The sequence below is a fragment of the Muntiacus reevesi genome, chromosome 14 (assembly GCF_963930625.1).
Source record: "Muntiacus reevesi chromosome 14, mMunRee1.1, whole genome shotgun sequence".
Classification (NCBI taxonomy): domain Eukaryota; kingdom Metazoa; phylum Chordata; class Mammalia; order Artiodactyla; family Cervidae; genus Muntiacus; species Muntiacus reevesi.
This window is the reverse complement of record NC_089262.1, coordinates 54867999-54889762: the sequence shown is the minus strand read 5'-3', so window position 1 is coordinate 54889762 and position 21764 is coordinate 54867999. Positions and strand designations below refer to the sequence as shown.

At 34.5% G+C, this 21764-nt stretch overlaps 1 protein-coding gene across 12 annotated transcripts in view; it reads right to left on the bottom strand.

Moving 5' to 3' along the window:
- The window catches only part of ERBIN (erbb2 interacting protein), a 118399-nt gene that overhangs the window by 29003 nt on the left and 67632 nt on the right, over nucleotides 1-21764 (bottom strand). For all 12 annotated transcript variants that reach the window (XM_065905676.1, XM_065905675.1, XM_065905674.1 and 9 more), the window contains 8 exons: nucleotides 19508-19571; nucleotides 17274-17348; nucleotides 15359-15503; nucleotides 13996-14068; nucleotides 13562-13691; nucleotides 13135-13250; nucleotides 11604-11673; nucleotides 1595-1694 (listed from right to left, as the gene is read on the bottom strand). In XM_065905676.1, coding sequence (XP_065761748.1) covers nucleotides 1595-1694; nucleotides 11604-11673; nucleotides 13135-13250; nucleotides 13562-13691; nucleotides 13996-14068; nucleotides 15359-15503; nucleotides 17274-17348; nucleotides 19508-19571 — 773 coding nt within the window. The remainder of the gene's footprint in view (nucleotides 1-1594; nucleotides 1695-11603; nucleotides 11674-13134; nucleotides 13251-13561; nucleotides 13692-13995; nucleotides 14069-15358; nucleotides 15504-17273; nucleotides 17349-19507; nucleotides 19572-21764) is intronic.

The following is a 21764-nucleotide window of genomic DNA, read 5'->3' as shown; positions in this document are numbered from 1 at the left end:
CAGATTCTTTACCAACTGAGCTATCAGATGAGGCCTACCTACCTAAGACCTGTCAAAATCCTGAATGATGACAATGTGTGATGACCCCAACAATACAATTTCATAATTTCTTGATGTCCTCAATTTCAATGTCCATCTGCATCTCAGCCATGTGATTCAAAATCATGGTACTCCTCAAGACCTTAGCTTGTGTAATACCTGACCACTCAACTTGTCCTTCTAATTCATTCATTTATTATTGTTGGTAAGTGTTGAATTCCTTAACCCCATTTCCTTTTCTTCCTGTAAAAGCATTCTTTTACTCCCTTCTCAATTCACTTTAGATTTCATGACATATTATTTCTACCACTCTCATCTTTTTTCCCCCTTTCCTTAAGTTAAACCTACCCAATATTTCCTGTAACATGGTATTTCAATCACCTACCTTCTTTGCCCTGGAATTCAACCAGAGAAAAATGATATAACCTTGTGGTTTGGAACCACTACAAATTTATGGTACTCCCTACTCTTTGTTCCATCTTCAACACTGCTCAGGAATTCATTCCAAGTCAGCCTGCTCTCCCACACAAAATCACCACCACTTACCTCAAATGCCCTTCCCCCAACCTATACAGGCAATTTTCTCTTTGACTTCACTGAGAAAGTAAATACAATAAAAATCCTCAGACTGATACTGCTCCCCAATATCCTGTTTTCTCCAGTTATAAAGTTATTGTTATATGGATCCATTCTTCCCCTTTTTCCTGTTTAAGACTGATTCCTCTAACTAGGCTCAAGATAGCACACCTTCTCTTTCAAATTTATCCATCATTATCCCCCTTTCACATCATGAGTTTCTTGAAAGTAAGTATCTAAGATCTTAAATACTTAGATCTGGAACTTCCCTGGCGATCTAGTCGTTAAAAGACTCTGTGCTTGCAATGCACAGGACATTGGTTCAATACCTGGTTGGGGAACAAACACCCCACATGCCTCAAGAAGCAGCCAGGGGTGGGGCAAAGATCTTACATACTTAGATCTAAAACAATGCCTGGTACATGTGTGGTAATAAAAATAGAATGAATTAAATGTGAAGTGTCTACTCTCAAAGTATTAAAAATTTCACCTAAAGCACATTATATTTTCTGACTCATTTATTTCTCAGACACTGTGATAAAGGAAGATGCTTTTCTTGCAGTTAAAAAGAAATTCAGCTGCCTGACCTTATCAATTGTAGTTTCTGATTCAGTACTGTGTACTAGTTATAGTGCTCCCATAATACCCATAGTGAAATACTTTACATATGAACTCTAAGAGGACTCAGAATATTATAAACTTACACTTTTCTGGTGAAGTCTCCCCACACTAAAATGCATCCAACAAAATCAAAGGAATCATTTAAGGAAATATGGTATAGACATACCTCTAAATTCAACTATCTATAACTCTGAGATGCTGCCTTATTTTCCTATTTTCAGAGAACTTCATTAACCAATTTGCTAAATTTTCTTCAAACTAGTAAAAGTCTCTGAGACTTAAAATTCAATTCACATCTTTGCTATACTTTATCAGTATTAGTTTTTTTTTTAAAGAAAAGAGATTCTTAAATTCCTACCATCCTCGGTCCTTGGCTGCTGGGGGAACATGTAGTTAGTAAGCACCGTGTTCTGGGTCTCTGAGTCAGTCTCTTTTTGAAGAGGTATCAGGGGTTTGGACTAGGGAAAGAAAACAAATGTTTAATTTTCAATAATCCTATAGCAAATGCATATCGAGCAATACTTCTGAGTAAGTACTCACCATTTTTTCTATTAAGTATCAATGTGTAGGTTACAAAAAATATCAATATACATAATAAAACTTTAAACATTGATTTGAAACCTTGTACAAAACTAAAAAATAAAATTTAGCTTTTAATACAAAGCAAACTCATCCTGTATTGCAATTATCACTATCAATAGTTTTAAAAGTTCTCATATATTAAGTACATTAAGTACATCCACAGTCCAATAATTACTTATCACAGTGATTTTAGTAACACCAAAAACTAAGCCTCTTCATTTTATGTTATTTTGCCCCTACTAGCATTCCCCTTTGAGAAGATGCTTTTGCAGAAACGAGTTAAGAGGTTTAGTCTAGTTATTTGCAGGTTTATTTTAGCTGAAAACAGAGTACAAACACTAGGCTGTAACCTTTTCTCTTCTCTCTTATCCCCTGTGTCTCATTTCTCCATTAATGCAACACCAAGTTATTCACTGGCAGAGCTGGAAACTCCAATTATTTCAGATCTCATTTTTCCTTAAGACTTTTTCCCTAACTGGTTATTAAGTGTTCTCAATTTACTTCTTAAAATAACTAATACTTTTGCCAGCCTATTGACCTAACATTCTACCAATTCAAGCCTTGGCTAACTCCAGACAAGCAGGAACTACCCAATTCGCCCCTCAACCTGCCACTCCATCAATTAAGTCTTTGGACTTACTCTTGTGAAAACTGCCGCTAGCTAATGTCATCCTATAATCTTACTCCCATTCAGACATTTCCTATGTGCCCCTATCCTTGTTCCACAGCAAAGATATTGCCCTGTGTCTCAAACATCATCAGTGAGAACTTTCCTGACCTCCTCAGATAATAGCAATGGTAGACGTACTTCCTTCCCAAAGACAGCACTTCCCTGAAGCCTTTTCAGGTACAAGTTGCTTCTTCTCCCACACTGCATAAATCCTAGTTCATTAGGGAGAGAGAGTTTACAAAGGCTACAAGATCATTACTCCTCTTTCAAGTAAAAACACTCCGTCTTTTGAGAAAGATTAAGCCCTGCTTCACTCAAGCTCCTTTCCGTTCCTAATATACAATGACTTTCTAGTAGTATCCAACCACTTCTGATTCTTTTATGCCAAATCCTTCAATAGTAATGGGTAATTCCATAGATATAAAAATGACACAGTCATACTTTTAGCCCAGTGCTTTCTCAGTAGATGAGGAGTGGGTTGGAAGAAGGAAAGAAGTCTACTTAGGTGGACATATCAAAATTATCTGGGAGGGACTTCCCTGGTGGCCATGAGGTTAGGGTGTTGGGCTTTCACTGCTATGGTTCAGTCCCAGGTTGGAGAACTGAGATCATGCAAGCTGTGTGGCATGGCAAAAAAAAAAAAAAAAACCACAACTAAATTTAACTACAATTTCATGTAACTACACAGGGGGTTACATAAAAGACAAAGTTAAAAAAAATTATCTGGGAGGGGGAATTCTCCAGCAGTCCAGTGGTCAGGGTTCTGGGTTTGATCCTTGGTTGGGGAACATCACATGTTATGTGATGTGACTAAATAAATAATTTTTAAAGGTAAAATTTATGTCAAAAAATTATGAGAGGCTTCTAAAAAACTAATCACACTCCTTAAAAAGTTCAAAATTAACTGTGGCAATGGTTGTACAATTCTATGAATATATTACAAACCTAAGAATTATGCACTTTAGGTGAGCTGTATAGTAAGTGATTTATATTTCAATAAAGGTGCTATAAGAAAACTAATCATCTTTTATTGAGAGCAAAGACAGAAAGAGATTGAGAACTATTTATTGAGCCTCTCCATTCCCTAAATACTTAACTCCAATGATCTATTTCATTTTGGATACTCATTCTACTCCTTTGTCATAATTTCTCTAATATAGCCTGTTAAATGTTCTTTCTCTGAAACCTAAAATTACTTGTTCAACAAGTATTTTCTAAGTGCCTCCTATATGCAAAGCACTATGATAGGCACTAGGTATAGAGTGGTGAGCAAACCATCTTTACTGATTCTGTAGAGCTTACAATATACGAGAGCAGGGACAGAGACAACAAAATAAATTACAATAATGTCAGAACTAGGTAGAGAGGGTACAGGGCGCTAAGAAAACACAAAGAAGGAGGTATTTGCTTACCAAAATCTTGAGCGATGAGGAAAGCATTCCTGAAAGAAAGCCCTCCAAGATGAGGATGAGCAGACATTAACAGGTAAGAAGAGGAAGGAAGAATGCTCCAGGAGCTCATTTGGGGGAATGAGAATAAAGATTGAGGGGAGGAGATAAAACTGGACAAGAACAAGAGTAAGGACCAGTTGAGTTATAGTGTGGTTCTGAATGGAATTCAGGTGATAGAAGATTGGGGCTGTGACAATACTGGAGGAAGAGACCTCTTAGGAAGCTATCTCAATGACCTTAAGTCAACACTATCCAACAGAAATATAATAAGATAAAAAATGAGACCCATAGATAATTTACAATTTTCTGGTAGCCACATGTTTCTAAAAAGAGATTAAATTCATTTTGACAATATATTTAATCTAAACTTATTCAAAATACTGTCATTTTAATGTGTAATCAATAAAAATTGTTGATTGATTTTACACTCTTTGTTCATACTAAGTGCAGAAAATTTAGTGTGTATTTTACACTGATAGCGCATCTCAATTTGGACTACTCACAATGACTATTGTTTGGACAGTGCAGGTCTAACTGAAAGATGATGGTGAACTCTATTTAAGGGAAGGAGGAGCAGGGATAAAGCAAAGCATAGAAATATCTGATATATTAATATTTAATGGTTAAGCCTAGACAGAGTTTAGTGATTCACTGCACTGAAGTATAGGGAGAATCAGTAGTTAAGAATTACATTCTCAGATCTCTGTATCCAGCAAGTACTTTTTACTGACTTAGGGAACCCTAGCAAAGAAAAAGATCTGAAGCAGAAGATGAAATGTTCAGCTTTAGGTTGGTTGAATTTGAGACATCTAAGGTGCAGTGTTAAACAGACAGTGAGTGTAAAGTTAAGGAAACTTCAACTCACTTCTGAGTTGAAGACAATTATTAAGAATAATGATGATATAGTCAGTAACTGGTATCTGTAGTTTATATGGTAAAGAATCTGCATGGAGCACAGGAGACCTGGGTTGATCCCTGGGCTGGGAAGATCCTTTGGAGAAGGGAATGGCTACCCACACCAGTACTCTTGTCTGGAGAATCCCATGGACAGAGGAGACTGGTGGGCTACCGTCCATGGGATCACAGAGTCGAACACGACAGAGCCACTAACACCACTAAGAGAGAGTCAGTAACTGGTACAGAGAAAGTAAATGAAGCAGAGTGTAGAGCACAATGAGGGGCTTCAACATATAAGATACTGGCAGAAAAAAATCCCTGAAAAGGAAACTAAGGAGTGCTCAGTCAAAAGACAATCAGCAGAGCATGTAACATAGACTTCATGCAGATTCCTCACTTCATTGTTCCTACATACTTGCTCATCAATCCCACCAAGACTGTCACTCTCTTCAACTTTCAACTTTATCACTATCATTCTTTCCTGTCTTCACTTCTCTTTTCTACCTCACCTTATCTCTTTATAACCACTTTCCTGCCAGTTACCAGACCTCCTTGTTGCATTGGCCTTCTCTTGCACCTGGGTTGACAAAGTGCAACCCAGAATTATTCTAATTGCATGCTTTCTCTATATCACACAGTTGAGCAAATTCGTACTAACAACAAGGTTGTGGTAAAAACTTCAACAGACTCCCAATGCTGCTTGAAAATTCTTCCAAACTTCCTAAATTGAACTTTGAAGAAGATAGCATCTTTGAAAAATTTTTTTAATAAAACTAGGATTCAAGAACTGCTAAGAGTTTGGAAAATGTTACGTTCTAATAATTTTACCGTGTACATTTTTAGCCCTTCCTCTCACAAACGTCACACCCAAGATCCCTTCAAGAATGTAAGAATACCTGCCAGAGCTTTTGATTCCATTAGCTTCCACCCCGGTTATCCATCACTCTCTAATATCCTTAACCCCAATCTCCATAGAGCCTCTTTCCAACAACTTATAAACATGCTCTCTTACCTTGCCCCTAGTTACCAATTTCTTTCTGTTCTATTCCTTTTCTTTCTTATCCAACCTTCTTAAAAGACTAATCAATAACCATTGATTAGGTCTCCATTCGGTCATCTATTTATTCCTTAAACTACTTCAATCTGGTATTTGACAAATACTTCTAAAACTGCATTAGCTATAACCAAGGTAAGTTGGCAAGATAGGTATGACTTGCCAAAATATAACTGATGTTTTTCAGACTTCATTTGAACTAACCTCTCATTAGATTTATCCTGTTGCAACTCCTTTCTTCAGGCCAGCTCCTTCATCCTTATCTTAAAAAACACTATCATATAGTTCTCCTTCTATCTCTACAGCCACTCCTTCGAAGCCTAGTAACTTGTTTGCCATTTAAATGTTAGTATTCCACAGGATTAATCCACTCCTAACATTAAAAAGAGAAGGAAATGGCAACCCACTCCAGTATTCTTGCCTGGAGCATCATAGAGACAGAGGAGCCTGGTGGACTGCCGTCTATGGGGTTGCACAGAGTCAGACATAACTGAAGCAACTTAGCAGCAGCAGCAACATTTAAAAAATAATCTGACAACAATCTCTTTTGAGAAAATAATAAAAAGCTATGAAACCATTCCCAAGAAAAAGTGATTAAGATGATGGGCTGATATCTCTTGTCACACTACAAGTCTTCTATAAATTTTACAAATGAAAGGAATAAATATATAGCAGTACTGTGAAAAAAGAAATTGGGTCTTCAAGAGTAATTTGAAGAAATCCTTGGAGGTTAAAAATTAAAAGAATGGAGAAATCAAGAGCACAGAAACCTTAGTTTAAAACAAGGTGGCAGGGGGTGGTCATGGTAGTGGCTCAAGGTCACTTGAATTGTTCTCTGCATGTCTACTTGATATGCCAAAGGTATTTCAAGCCCAATAAACCTTACTAGAACTTAATATCTTTATATAAACATATTTCCTTCTCTTGTGGTTCTTAGTTATGGAATCAATATCCACCTAGTCACTCAGGGTACACCTCTGAGGTCGATCTTTGCCTTTACTCCTTTTCTTCTCACATATATGCATTTTCCACACATTCTACTAATGTGATGTTTAAAGTTATGTCCTAAATACAGTCTTTTCACTGGCTCTGTCATCACCACTTTACTTCAGCCAACATTTTCTGTTGACCTGAGTATGGCAATGGCCTTCAATAGGCTCACCGCTACTGAATCTTCCATAATGCAGGCCCCAAAGCCTTTCTAGTAGACCCATCTGACCATGTCACTTGCCTGCCTGTATGTTACACAGGTTCCTTATCTCCTATAGTAGTGCTGGCATGTATCCCAGGATCACTTCTCTTAAACTGATTCAGTTCAGTTCAGCCGCTTGGTTGTGTCTGACTGCGACCCCATGAATCGCAGCACACCAGGCCTCCCTGTCCATCACCAAATCCTGGAGTCCACCCAAACCTATGTCCATTGTGTCGGTGATGCCATCCAACCATCTCATCCTCTGTCGTCCCCTTCCCCTTCTGTCCTCAATCTTTTCCAGCATCAGGGTCTTTTCCAATGAGTCAGCTCTTTGTATCAGGTGGTCAAAGTATTGGAGTTTCAGCTTCAGCATCAGTCCTTCCAATGAACACCCAGGACTGATCTCCTTTAGGATGGACTGGTTGGATCTCCTTGCAGTCCAAAGGACTCTCAAGAGTCTTCTCCAACACCACAGTTCAAAAGCATCAATTCTTTGGCGCTCAGCTTTCTTCAGAGTCCAACTCTCACATCCATACATGGCCACGGGAAAAACCATAGCCTTGACTAGACGGACCTTTGTTGGCAAAGTAATGTCTCTGCTTTTTAATATGCTGTCTAGGTTGGTCATAACATTCCTCCCAAAGAGTAAGTGTCTTTTAATTTCATGGCTGCAATCACCATCTACAGTGATTTTGGAGCCCAGAAAAATAAAGTCTGACACTGTTTCCACTGTTTCCCCATCTATTTCCCATGAAGTGATGGGACCAGATGCCATGATCTGATTACATACATGAATAATTGATTATGACTATAATGACCAAACATTCAATTTGCCTGGGGCATTCCTATTTTTACACTTACTATTCATTCTGACAATTATCATAGAGGACCCTTTCACTATCAAGTGTCCTAGTAAAGTCAATAAATTACACTGAACCTAAGCACAACAATTTTCCTCTGAGCCTAAATATGGCTTTAGAATCCTTTTAAAAATTATAATTTATCAAAGTTGACATGTAAAATTTTAAAAATCTATTTGTCATCCTTGAAATATAATGCAAGTTCCTTTGTATGGCATATAAGATCCTCCATGACCTGGTCTGTGTCTACCTCTGTGGCCTCATGTTCAACTCTTCCACCTTACAGGTTATGCTCTAGTCATAAAACCACTTGTAGAGACACTGATTACACCACTTTACTAATAAGTGCTTGGGTTGCTGATATTCCTTCTAACCAGAATACTCTTCCTCTTTCATCATTTAATACTATTACTCTCTTGAGAAGATTTATTCCTCTTTTAGGCACAGCAGGCATTTCCTCCTCTGGGAAACTGGCCTTTATAGCCCCAAGTGAAGTGCCCCTTCTCTGATCCTGAAGCCTATCAAGTCTTTTACCATACCATATTAAAACAACTTTCTTAATATCCTTATTTGGCCCATCTTAGTTTGCTTGGCACAGAGTAGTTGTTCAATAAATCGTTCCTGAATAAGAATGACAAAATGAATGAGGAATGAATGATCAACTGTTCTGTTTGAACCTTCTAGAGACTTATGAAAGATTATGTTACTGCATGTACTGCCTATAGGTTTATATTCTTCATGGTCAGTGAAATGTCCAGAAGCAATTTAAATTTATTTTCATAATTTATAATCAAACTACTTTCATATATTTTTCTCCCCTACATTTCATCCTTTTACATGGAAATGACTACCTCATACTGTAAGGGAGGTCTTATAGCTACATCACATATGTTTTACTATTTATTACTTTGCTACACTAGGGAAAACAAAGCCCCATATCATCATAATTTTTACTTTAATCTACAAATGAGGTGCAAGAAGAAGTGAATGAGAGAACATTGTACAGACACTACGCTATTAATTTCACCTTAATAAGTCATCTGGCATAATTTTCTGGCACAGATTTATCCAAAGCAGTTCTAATATATTAACAGTTCAGAGTCCTCAAGACCAAGAGCCATGTCTCATTCATATTGTTGTAATAGGTACTTGAGCCAGAGCCCAGCAGATGTTTAAATGTTTTGTGAATCCAGCAGCTAAACTTCGTATCAGACTTAAAATGTAAATATTGAAGTAAGAGAGATATACATATACACACACACATGTATATATACATGAACTGACACAATTTAATAGATGTAGTACTCACTTGTGTTCAAGTTCTAATGAAAACAAATATCATTATTTTAATATTTCTTTCTCTAATTTGTAGAACAAATAGATACACAGACTGATTCATAAGTGTGGAGCAATATCAACATAAGGTTTTTAAGATATTATTAAGAGTTAGGGTGAAAGGGTTTCTTAGTTAAGAAGTTTAGAGAATTCTGAAATATAGACAAGAGGGTTTCTTTACTATCAGAACACATCAGGGTTGCTAACATAATCCAAAAGAGGGATATAACATGTCTCCCAAGCGAATTTGATGATGGAATTTAGGACTATCTATTTATATGAGACTTGTGTATCTAAACCTTGTGTTTTCCCTGGGAAAACACAGCTTTAGATAAATTATAAAGTATTGCTCAAACACAAAGCATTAACTTATTAAAGGGATCAGTAAATGTTATATTCTGTTTTGTTTAAAAACATTTACTAGCAAGAAATACGTGAGAATAGATACAGAAAAAATGGTTTTCTCATAATTACAGATGAGGTAGTCCTTATTCTTTTCTTTTTGATCAGGACCTACAATCCATTATTATAGTGACATTATACAAGAGATTTCTTATCCATTAAAACAAGCTTAACAACAGTCTACACAATGAAACTTAGCTAGGCTACTAAAATATGTTCATTGCCCCAACCTTCTTTCTTTCCATGCACTATAATACACTTAAATCAAAATTTAACCCCCACCATTTCACTAAAACTATTACTCCTCAGCATCAGTAATTACTTCTCTCTTAACAAACCCAATGGCTAATTAGCAGTCCTCATATACCTAACTCATCAACAATGTCTGACCAAGTTGATCTTTCCTGAAGCAGTTTCTTCATATGTCTCTCCAGATAACACATTCTCTTGTTGGCTGGTGGTTTTTATTTTCTTTCTGGGATCCCTTTCATTCCTGAGTTCAATGTTTGACCTTCTCTCTCTCTCTAGTAATCGAATACACTTCCATGGTATAAAATTCCCTTTGCACAATGCTGACTCCCAAATTTTATCTCCAGCTAATACTTGAGTTGTAATTATAGATTCTCAACTAATGACCTGACGTTCATAAAATCAAACTGTTAAGTTTACCCCCAAACTTATTCCTCTCTCATCTTTCCTATCTCAGAAAATGGCAGCTCCAATATTGTACTTCCTTAGGTTAAAAACCTAAAAGTCATACTTGTTTCAGTTCTTTCTCTGAAGTTCCACATTGAGCCCATCAGTAAGTCCCTCTGGCAATAGCTTTCTTAAAAATGCATCCCAAATCAGAGCTCTCCTCACAATCTCCACTCTTACCCTATTAGGTGAAATCCAGCAACATGTCCTTCTAAACTAAATGCAACAGCTTTCTTATTTAACTTTTGCTTCCAATACAGAATATCCCACCCTCACCCTCGGCACCCACAATCCATTCTTCACAAAGCAGCCAGAATGATCTTTCAAAAATGTAAATCATATCTCATTATTTCCTGGAATGAAATACTTCAACAGATTTCTTTCTAACTCAGGGTGAAACCTCAAGGGATTAGTATGCCTACAAGGTCCCAGGTGACCTAACCTCAGTCTCCCTCCCTGATCTAACTGTATACGTCTCTCCCTTGCTCACTACACTCCAGTCCTCTGGCCTTTCATCTGTTCCTCGGTCACACTGAGCTCATTCCAGTATTGGCATCTTTATTCTTAGTAGTCTTTAAATGCACCCCTCACCCAACTCACATCATGGCTCGCTCTTAATTTCATTTGAGAAACTGCTCTACAGTTCCCTTCTTCAGACAGGTATTTCCTAAATCACTCGATTTAAAATAGTATATTTACTCCAACCCTGCTACTGTTCCAACGCCTAGCAAACTCTTTCTCTGTATTCTGAAATATTATTACTTAGTTATTAATTTGTCTCGAGTGTCTCCCATGAGAATGTAAGAAGATTATATCTGCTTCATCAGTATAACTCCGGCTCCCAGAGTCATTCACGTCCTACTGTAAGTTTTCAATAAATGTCTATCAAAGAAAAGTTCAAGGAACAACTCTTAATTCCTTAGAAATACTTCTCTAAGGTTTGTCAAAATGTTTGATTAGAAACATAATTTAAATTATCAAATGTATACAGATATAAACCACAGAGAGTCTCTACAAAAACATTAAAATTTAGGGAGGATTTTGTCCTAATCTATCTTTTTACAGATTTAGGAGAAGTCAGGTCAAAAAGGACTTCATAAATCTATACATATTTCACAAAAATGATCTGTATCTGTATGTTTTTACATGTGTATCAGATTAGAACTACTCTTAAATAGTCCTAAATAAATTAGAATGCATAATCAATTTACAAAATCAGAATGCCTACCTGATTATCTGAGAGCCACATAGCAGTCAATTGCTGTAGCTTTGTAAAGCTAAAGGGCAAATTTTTTAATCTGTGGGAAAAAATGCAAACAAAAATTAAACTTTAAAGATGAGAAACGTTAAAATGAGAACTGGATCTAATGGTCTTCTAAATAATGTTATGTTATTGCATATGAAAATAAGAGAAAAACATTTAATTCAGGAGAAAATCAATTATCGGTCTTTGAATAGGACATAATACTATCCAATTTTATAAGAATTAATTTTAAAAATACAAGTCTTCCATTGAGTCAGTTTGATTGGGGGGGAAATTGGATAATTTAATAACCTCAAAAAAATTACCTAGGAAAATCTAGCCACTATCCATACTTTAATGCAAAGGCAAGGACAAATTAAACAATGTTTCATAAAATTGATTTGGATGTTTTATTTCCATTTAGAGAGAACAAATTGTTATAGGAACCACTCTTAATAAGAGTTTGTTATGTTATAAATATGGCACTCTATTTCACTGTGAGCCAGCACTTTCATATGCAAGACTATTTTAACATTATAGTGAGTGAAAATCAAGTAACAGAGATATTTAGTAGAATGCTAACTTGAAACAGGACCCTGTTTAAAACAAAATGGCTACTTAAACTTTCCATCTTATGTTTATCTATTCTTCTATGCCTAATTTCAAAGGAACCTAGAGAATCTAGGTCTCCGAAACTCAAGGTGTTAGAACTTAGGGCTCTAGTTTTAGGGTATAAAGTATGAGCTGAATGAATTTAATTTTAAAAGGGATTTAGTTTGAAACCACACTGCATAACTATAATTAACAATTTAGAAGGAGGAAGGTGTGCAAAGTCTGAATACCCTAGTCAGAAAACCGAGTTTACACTAAAAGCTCTCTTTTATAAGCAATGTGAATCACCTTAAATCTGAGTCTTAATTTTTTTTCCTCCATAAAATGGGAATACCTGTTTTATTATTAGGGCTGTTTTGAATATTTTTAAGATACAACAAAAACAAAACATAAAAATGCTCTACAAATATTCTTTTACCACTATTAGTCTCTTTACACCAGAAAAAATTACAGACATTTGTTCTTAACTTAAACATTGCTTCAATTTAGCATCCCTAGTGATCTATTTGCTTTGTACCTTGGCTGTGTTGTCCAAATTATTTGAGTGGGTGTCTAGTCACATGTCTGCCCAGATTAATACAAGGAGTAGGTAAGATTAAAAGCTGTTTTGTTCAACAGGTGTATTAAAGCAAAAATCTGACTTTAGGAATAAAAATGGCTATCATAAGATAATTAAGATTATACAGCAAAAGTCAACATAAAATAAACCATAACAACCATTGTATGATAATTAACATCAGGTAAAATTAGTCTTTCAAATGAAAATTCTAAAACTACAAAAAAAACCCAAACTACATATGCAAAGAAAAACATGTATTAGATTTTCTATCACATATAACGGAACTTTAATTTCATCCAATAGATGTCTTCTATAAGCCAAATGATGAATTACACTGTTACAAACCTATTGTCACTCAAATTAATGACTTTTAATTTCTGCATATCACCCATTTCCTCTGGAAGTGTCTCAAGTTTATTAGAATGGAGAAATAGCACAGTTATATTTTTCCAACTTCCAATCTGAAAGAGAAACAGAGAATTATCAATTAAAACTTTAGCCTACTGCTTAATAAATGTAAGTGAAGTATCATTTTCAAAAGTAATAAAAGTACTCTTCTCATGTATAAAAGTAATTACATTTTTCTTTTTCAATTATTAACTTTCACATATGAATAAAAGTATTAGCAAATCAATATAACTAATTATTATCCAGAAAATACATAAGTTAGTTACATAATTATCTCTGAAAGAAACTAAAGAAAACCACACTGGATACCTGTAATTAATAATTAGAAAAAATAAAAATTCAAAATAAAATGTAAATACAGTACCTCTGGGGGTAACTGCTGTAAGTAATTATGATCTGCAGCAAAGGTTCTTATATTAGTAAGCTGCCCAATAGATGAAGGCAAAGCTTCAAGTTCATTGAAGCTACAATCCAGTTCTTCTATTGATACTAACCTTTAATTAAAAGAGAAAACATATTTTAACAAAAAATTTCCTGTATATAATCCAAAACTCAAGAACATATGACCGTTTGAACTTGACTTTAACAAACCTAGAAGAAAATCTATTTCTACTAAGCTAAAGTTCACCTGTAGAAAAACTGGCCTATCTTGATTATAAATCAACCCAACCTGCAGCCAATTGCTTATTTAAATGTTTTTAGAATCTCCTATTGATGTTAACAATTATCTGAAACATTATGTGGGATGCTGAACTCAAAGAAAAATCTTCTAGTTCTCTTAATACACAAAAATCTTACCCTCCTATAGAGTCTGGTAGATACATTAACTGATTTTCATCTACTTTAAGAGTTGTTACATTCTTCAATGAACCTATTAAGGGAAGAAATAATAAACAATTTTTCATCTTGAACTAGAAGTCAATCAACAGTCAAGTGAGCCACATATTACATTTGACATGAATCATAAAGAACTTTTAAAAAGCCAAGCTATCTAATACAGACACCACCCCAACCCTACCATCTCTCCATGCCCTTACCCAGCATTTACAATTTTCACATACATATTATCTCTTAACATTAGTGTATATTTATGCATTTAGGCCTCACTAAAATGTAAGCTTCATAAAGAGTATGTACTTTTTGTCTCCACTGCTCACTGTTGTAGCCATGCTCCTTGAAACAATTCTGTGACATCACATTGAGGATACACAGCACAAACTTATGGTATCAAAGATTAAGGCAGTGGTAGTCCTAAGGGAGTTTTCTTAAGAGTGTAACAAGCTATTCTGCATACTGTAAGTGTACTAAATCCTAAAATAATAAAAACGGAGTTTAATTTAAAATAAAAAATGTTGGAAAAATTATAGTAGAATTTGCAAAACACAACCTGAGCTATAACAGTTATGTAATTCAATTGAAAAATAGGAAAAAATATTTCTGATTTTTATATTCAAACATCATGAAGATGCCAATTAGTAAGTTTTTGGTTTTTGATAATTCAATTCCCTTGATACACCACCTGATAAGTAACTACATAAATACAGTTGACCCTTGAACAACACCGATTTGAAGTATATGGATCCACTTACATGTATGTGAACTTTTTTCAATTTACTACTACAGTACTACATGACCCACACTTGGTTGAATACAGAGAAGCAGAACCATGGATAGGGAGGAAGTAAATGTGAATTAAAAAGTACATTTATAAATTATATGAGATTTTTCCACTGCAGAAGGTTGGCCCCCTAACCACCATCATTGCTGAAGGGTCAACCGTATAATTTTCAAAGGATTTTGCTCATCTGGCTGTCTTCTTGTAAGTATAAAATGAAGTTAAGATAGGAAAAAGTTACTAGGTAAGGGCCATAATCAAGAGTTAAAGCGAATTTGGATAAATTAATCTCTTTTAAAGAATTCAAACTTTACTACAGTGATAAAAATGGTATTTCCTTAAAGAAAAACAGTAATGTCAACAAAAGAGTAAACTGAGTAACTGATCACAACAGGAAAAATTCAAATAGGATCTGTGACTTCGGAATAATGTAAAAGTATCTTATAAATAAAATTTGATATATGGAAGCTTTGAATCAAGCAATGGCAATAAGTTTCTCAGATTGTATACTAGTTTTAAACACATGAATTAGAAATCAATACAAACCAATAGTCTCTGGCAGTTGTTGAAGTGAATTGCTTGATAATAGGAGATCTTGAAGGTTTTCACATCCTGAAATTCCTTCTTCAACCATCTCAATATTATTTTTAGAAATATCCAAATATGTGAGCTGTTTCAAACTACCAATAAACTGTAAGTTAAAAAAAAAGGAAATCTAAGGACTCTGTCAATAGCAGTTTGTGGAAAGTTTAGTAAAGAAACTTAGTGACAAATTATAATTTATAATTAAATGTTTATATGAGAGGATTCATAATTTTTAATGCCATTAGTGATATAGTCAGTAAAAGCTAAGAGCCCCTACTATTTTAGCCTAGCAGAGTGACAAGTACATAATTTTCTTTGGGAATTGAGCTGCCCATCATTTGCAAGGGAGTTAGCACATATGGGGATTCATATGGCTTTAGGTTTGAGAATGAACACAATGTCAGCTGCTAAAATAGCCTATTTCAACAATTCCCTGGGCAAAATGAGACAGGATATAAGCTCAACTGTAACCCCTGGGAAGGACATGCTCCATGACATTAGAAAGAGACTTAAAGTTGACCCTTGAACAACACAGAACTTCACAGACCCATTTACACATGGATTTTTTTCAACAGTAAATACTACAGTACTCCATTGTAGTTGGTTCAATCTGTAGATGCAGAACATCAGACCCTGAGGAGGAATCCTTGTTATGAAGGAATTTGAAATAGGGAAAAATGACTATAAATTACACACACAGATTTTTTTCACTGTGTAAAGGGTTGGTGCCCCTAATCCCTGAGTTGTACACAAGTCAACTGTGTTTTACAAAAATATAAGAATTTTAATCAAGAATGTGTTGACAAACCCAATCAAAAAATGCGTGGAAGATCTCAATAGACATTTCTCCAAAGAAGTCATACAGATGGTTAAAAGACATATGAAAAGATGCCTGACATCATTAATTATCAGAGAAATAAAAATGAAAGTTACATGAGTATCACCTCACATACAGTCAGAATGGCCATCATTTTAAAAAATCTATAAATAATAAATGCTGGAAAAGGCGTGGAAAAAAGGGAGCCCTCATACACTGCTGATGGAAATGTAAATTGGTACAACCATTATGGAGAACACTATGGAGGTTCCTTAAAATACTAAATATAGAACTACAATGTGATCCAGCAATCCCACTCCTGGGCATATATCTGGAGAAAACCACAATTCAAAAAGATACATGCACCCCAAACTTTACTGCACTATTTACAATAGCCAAGACATGGAAGCAACCTAAATGTCTATCGACAGAGCAATGGATAAAGATGTTGTACATATATACAATGGAATATTACTCAGCAATCAAAAAGAATGAAATAATGTCATTTGCAGCAACGTGGATGAACCTAGATACTGTCACAATGAGTGAAGTAAGTTAAAGAAGGACAAATATCATATGATATCACTTGTATGTGGAATCTAAAGAAAAAATGGTACAAATGAGCCTATTTATAAAACAGAAGTAGAGTTACAGATGTAGAAAACAAACTTATGGCTACCAAGGGGAAAGGGGCCAAGGGATCAATCAGGAGATCTGGATTGACATACACACACTGCTATATACAAAACATGTAACTAGTCAGGACCTACTATAGAGCACAGGCAACTCTACTCAATACCCTGTAATGATCTACGTGGGAAATGAGTCTAAAACAGAGTGGATATATGAATATGTATAACTGACTCAATTTATTGTACACCTAAAACACAACATAGTTAAAAAAAAAGTATTGATGATAAAAAAATATAATTTGCTTCTATCTAACAGTATTAAGAATAATCATTTTAAACTGATTAAATGTACTTAAAAATATATGATCTGTAAAAATGCAAAGGACAGATAGCAATAAGCAAAGTCTTTAAAATTTGATATACATACCCCTGGAATAAAAGTCAGTCTATTACCATCCATCCAAAATTCTTTCAATCCACTTAGTTGCTCAAGTACTTCAGGCTGTTTCGATGGAAGTGGAGGGGGAGATACATTAATTTACTTGAATATATTTATTTGGCAAAAGAAGCTCCCCTGGGTATTTCTAATAATAACTTTCAGTTTTAAAGACTTTTTTTTAATTACAAGGGGAAAAAAAGCAGAGCCAAAACTCAAGTCTTTCCACTGTGTTATAATTATTACACAAATATTACTAAAGACATTCCATAATAGCAGATTGTATAAATTAAGCTTTTGATTACATAACAGGTTAAAGTATTTACACAATTAGTAAGATCCATTACTTTTAAGAATACAATCAAAGTATACTCTCAATCATTATCCACAAAAAGATGTAGACTTTTAGGAAACCTTAAGAAAAAGCTATTCCCTGATGACTAATAAGAGGGAGGAAAAAAGAAATAAGGCAAGCTACATCTTAAAAGCCCAATAATAAGGAAAAGTAAGTAAACCAAGGCATAATCATATGATAAACCTATTGTGTTATTTTAAACTTCTAGTAATTACATAGTAGAATACTGTTTATAATAAAATGTTGAGGACCAAAAACTTAAAGTGACTTAGTGGACTTGGTATTCAGGCAAAATTTACCCTTAGGTTATTCTTCACCCCTGGAGACTCTTCTGAATGAATCCTTTAAAGATATTTCTGTTAACCCACAAACCTGTGTCCAATCATTGACAGTATGATGGCATTGAGGTGTCATCATATCTTATCACTATAACACAAGTAACACATACAAGGCATGTCACTTAGAATTATTGTTAACATATAAGTAAGAATTCTAGGTTTACCTTGGATTAAAAATATCTCTCTTTGTGCTTTGAATGTGTGTGTGCTCAGCTGTGTCCGACTCTATGCGACCCGATGGACTGTAGCCTGCCAGGCTCCTCTGTCCATGGGATTTCCCAGGCAAGAATACTGGAGTGGGTTGCCGTTTCCTTCTCCAGGGGATCTTCCCACCCTAGGAATTGAACTCGCGTATCCTGCACTGGCAGACAGATTCTTTACCACTGAGCCACCTAGGAAGCCCCTTTTGTGCATTATCTGTTACAAGTGTAATAGTAATTTTTTTAAAAATGTGTAATGCTTGAAGAAGGAAATGGTCCAAAATTTAATGATTTTGAATTCTGCTCTGATTTATAAAATTAACAGCAATTTAGAAACATAAAATAGTTAATATGGCAATAGATTAATACATGTAAAGACAAACACTAAGAAAATATGTAACATAATTTACAAAGCACAGAACATGCATTTTTAAAAAAAGAGTAAAAATATCTACAAAACAGTAAGAGTCATCATATATCAGCTTCAATGAAAATACAGAATATGAAAGATAGTATTTTAGAAAAAATATGAGATACCCAAAACCACCATGCTCCTCCAGTGACTTCAGCTGAAAAGCTATTTAGTGAGCTAATAATTGTCCCACAGGACAATTATGCAGCACCAGTGCTGAGAAACTCTTGTTCTTGAGACTAGCACTTGAAACTTGCAACAATTTAAAAAAACAAACTTGTAAACACAGTGTAAAATTTTTAATCACGATTTTTCAAGTTAATGAGCTTTTCTTCAAAAAACAAATATCTAGCTTATTATCTGAGTTCTCTTGGAGCAGTGACTGAAGACAACAAATTGCTTATATTACTTTCTTTTTGATTCAGCATACTACTTTGGAAACAAAGCAAAAACGCAATCCAGAGGTCTCATTATCAACTTGAAAATAACAGTTGTTTCATTCAATGTTTTTCTTTTAGCTATTAAGTAAAATTATAGAAAAGTATGCTACCACTGAATAAATTCCTAAGCAATATTCCCATGAAGTTATTTTTGACTCAAGTTCTTTTCCTGATGATGCATTCTAGTCTGATGAAAGCTTTTCCCTTATAATCTTTCAGAATTTCTACTTTCTGTGCCAAAAACTTTTAATTACCTTTTCATGGGCTTCTCGTTAATTTTACATTTTTACCCTCACTCCTATTAGATGTTGTTATCTGTTTAATTATCCTGTCAAAAACTTTTATATCTTGTCTCTCCAAAATATGTGTGTATCTTTATCTGATTTTATACTTTAAAAATGCAAAGAAATAAATACCTTTTCACATTTTTTTCTTCATCAAATGAATGACTTATGGATAGTAAGGCTGGTGAGAACTTACCACTTCTGTGAATTCATTACTTCCCAAGTCCAGTCTTTCCAGCTGGGTCAGTCTATTCATGGTTCTATGCACAATGGAGTAATAAGGAATTAAGTATACAAAAATAACAATTACAAAAAAAAATTTAAAAAAAAAATAACAATTACAAGGAAACTTGTAAAATATTCTTATGTATTACCTAATAACATACAGGCTTTCAAATGTTGACAAAATAAAAATAATGATTTTCTAAGAAATAAGTCACATTTAATTTCTAAATAAAAATGAAATAAGTTACTAATTATTCTCTGATTTTGGTTATTTCTTCTTTGGTTAATTCTCTTCAGGTTATTTCTATTCTTTTTTATTTTACTTTCTGGCCATGCCACACAGTATATGGGATCTTAGTTCTCCCACCAGGGATTGAGCCTGCGTCCCCTGTATTGGAAGTGTGGAGTCTTAAAACACTGGGCCGTCAGGGAAATCCTAGGTTATTTATATTCTTAAGAAGTAATTGCAGTAATTACACAGTCCAGAATGCCAGTAACTGACTTTTCATTTTTTGTTTTTTTCACAGAATAACTTCTCAGATAGTATAAATCAACTAATGATTAGATTGTTAGGTAGCTTCATATTAATTACTACCATTTTTCAAGACTGATGGTGTATTTGTAAAAAACTTTAAGATAATTAACTGAAAATTCCAAGAACAGTAAATATTACATTGTTCTCCACACTTTCAAATTAAATTCAATACAATTCACAACAAAGTTTTACATGAATCAAAAATATAACTAGGAGACTGTATTTATTTTAAATTAAAGCTACAATATACCATTTTCAAACTTTCAACTCAATACCAACAGTTCTCTGCCATTACAGAAACCTGAATGTACAAACTGATTTCATGATGAAATAAACTAAGTTGTATTTTACATTCCTTCAGTAAAGGCACTTCTTAAACTGAACTGTTAATTAATTCAAATATATTTATACTCAAATTATTATTTTTAGAAAAACCTACTATTTAATAGATTGCTACCAGGTACCCAGATAAGGAACTACATTAAATTAAAAAAAAATTGGGGGGCGCACCATCCCACATGGCCTGCAGGAGGTTCCCTGACTAGCGACTGAACCCTGGCAACAGCAGTAAAAGTGCTGAATCCTAACCACAGACTACACTAGGGAACTCCTTAGGAACTATATTAAATCTTTTTTGCATATGGCAAAATACAATCATCATAATATCAATATATCAGTGTGTTAACTGGGAAATAAACATCATTAAAAACTAACAGACTCCTTAAATTATGACATAAGAACACATATTATTTCTATCTTCTCTTGACATTCAACAAATTCGTAATAGAAAGTAAGACAAAATCAGCTTAAATCTCTCTGGCTTTTTAGTGAAAAATATATATATATAATAATTTTAAAGTAATTTATTATGTTGTGCATGCATGCTAAGTCACTTCAGTTGTGTCCAACTCTGTGCGACCCTATGGACTGCAGCCCACCAGGCTCCTCTGTCCATGGGATTCTCCAGGCAAGAATATTGGAATGGGTTGCCATTTCCTTCTTCAGGGTATCTTCCCGGCCCAGGGACCAAACCTGGGTCTCTTATGTCTACCTGCATGGCAGGCAGGTTCTTTACCACTAGCGCCACCTAGGAAGCCCAATTATTATGTTACTCACCTAATATTACAGAAAGCTAATTTTTCCAAACCCTTTCATTTTAAATATGCCATTTTATCAACACTCCTTTAATTTATCTCCCAGTACCAATTTTTCTCAAAGTTGCTTTATTTAACTTTGATTCTCTGAGTGCCTATTTTCAGGTTCTATGAAAATTTGACTTCCTTTACTCATATCTGTCTTTGTCCAGAAAACCTGTAATTCAGTTCCAATTTGCTTTATTACAAAGTGAAAAGGTGTTTCCAGGATCTTTCTCAAGAAAGATTAGATACTAATTCCTATGTCCATAATATTACACCAGGTTGATATGTGAGAAAGGTAGAGAGCTGTGCGGAGGGAGTAAGACTGAAAAAAGAAAATATGGCTCTATTTTTCTTAATTCAATATTGTTATAATGATAACACAGAAATTCCCATGTAGCAATTCACTTTATATCAACAAGGGTAAATTATTTTTCTAAAAGGGTATAAAAAATTTTACACTGGAAAGCTTAATTACAAACAATATCCTTAAAAATCTAAGTTTTAAAACTGATTTAGGAAAACACAAATGACACAGATATGTAATAAAAAAGAGG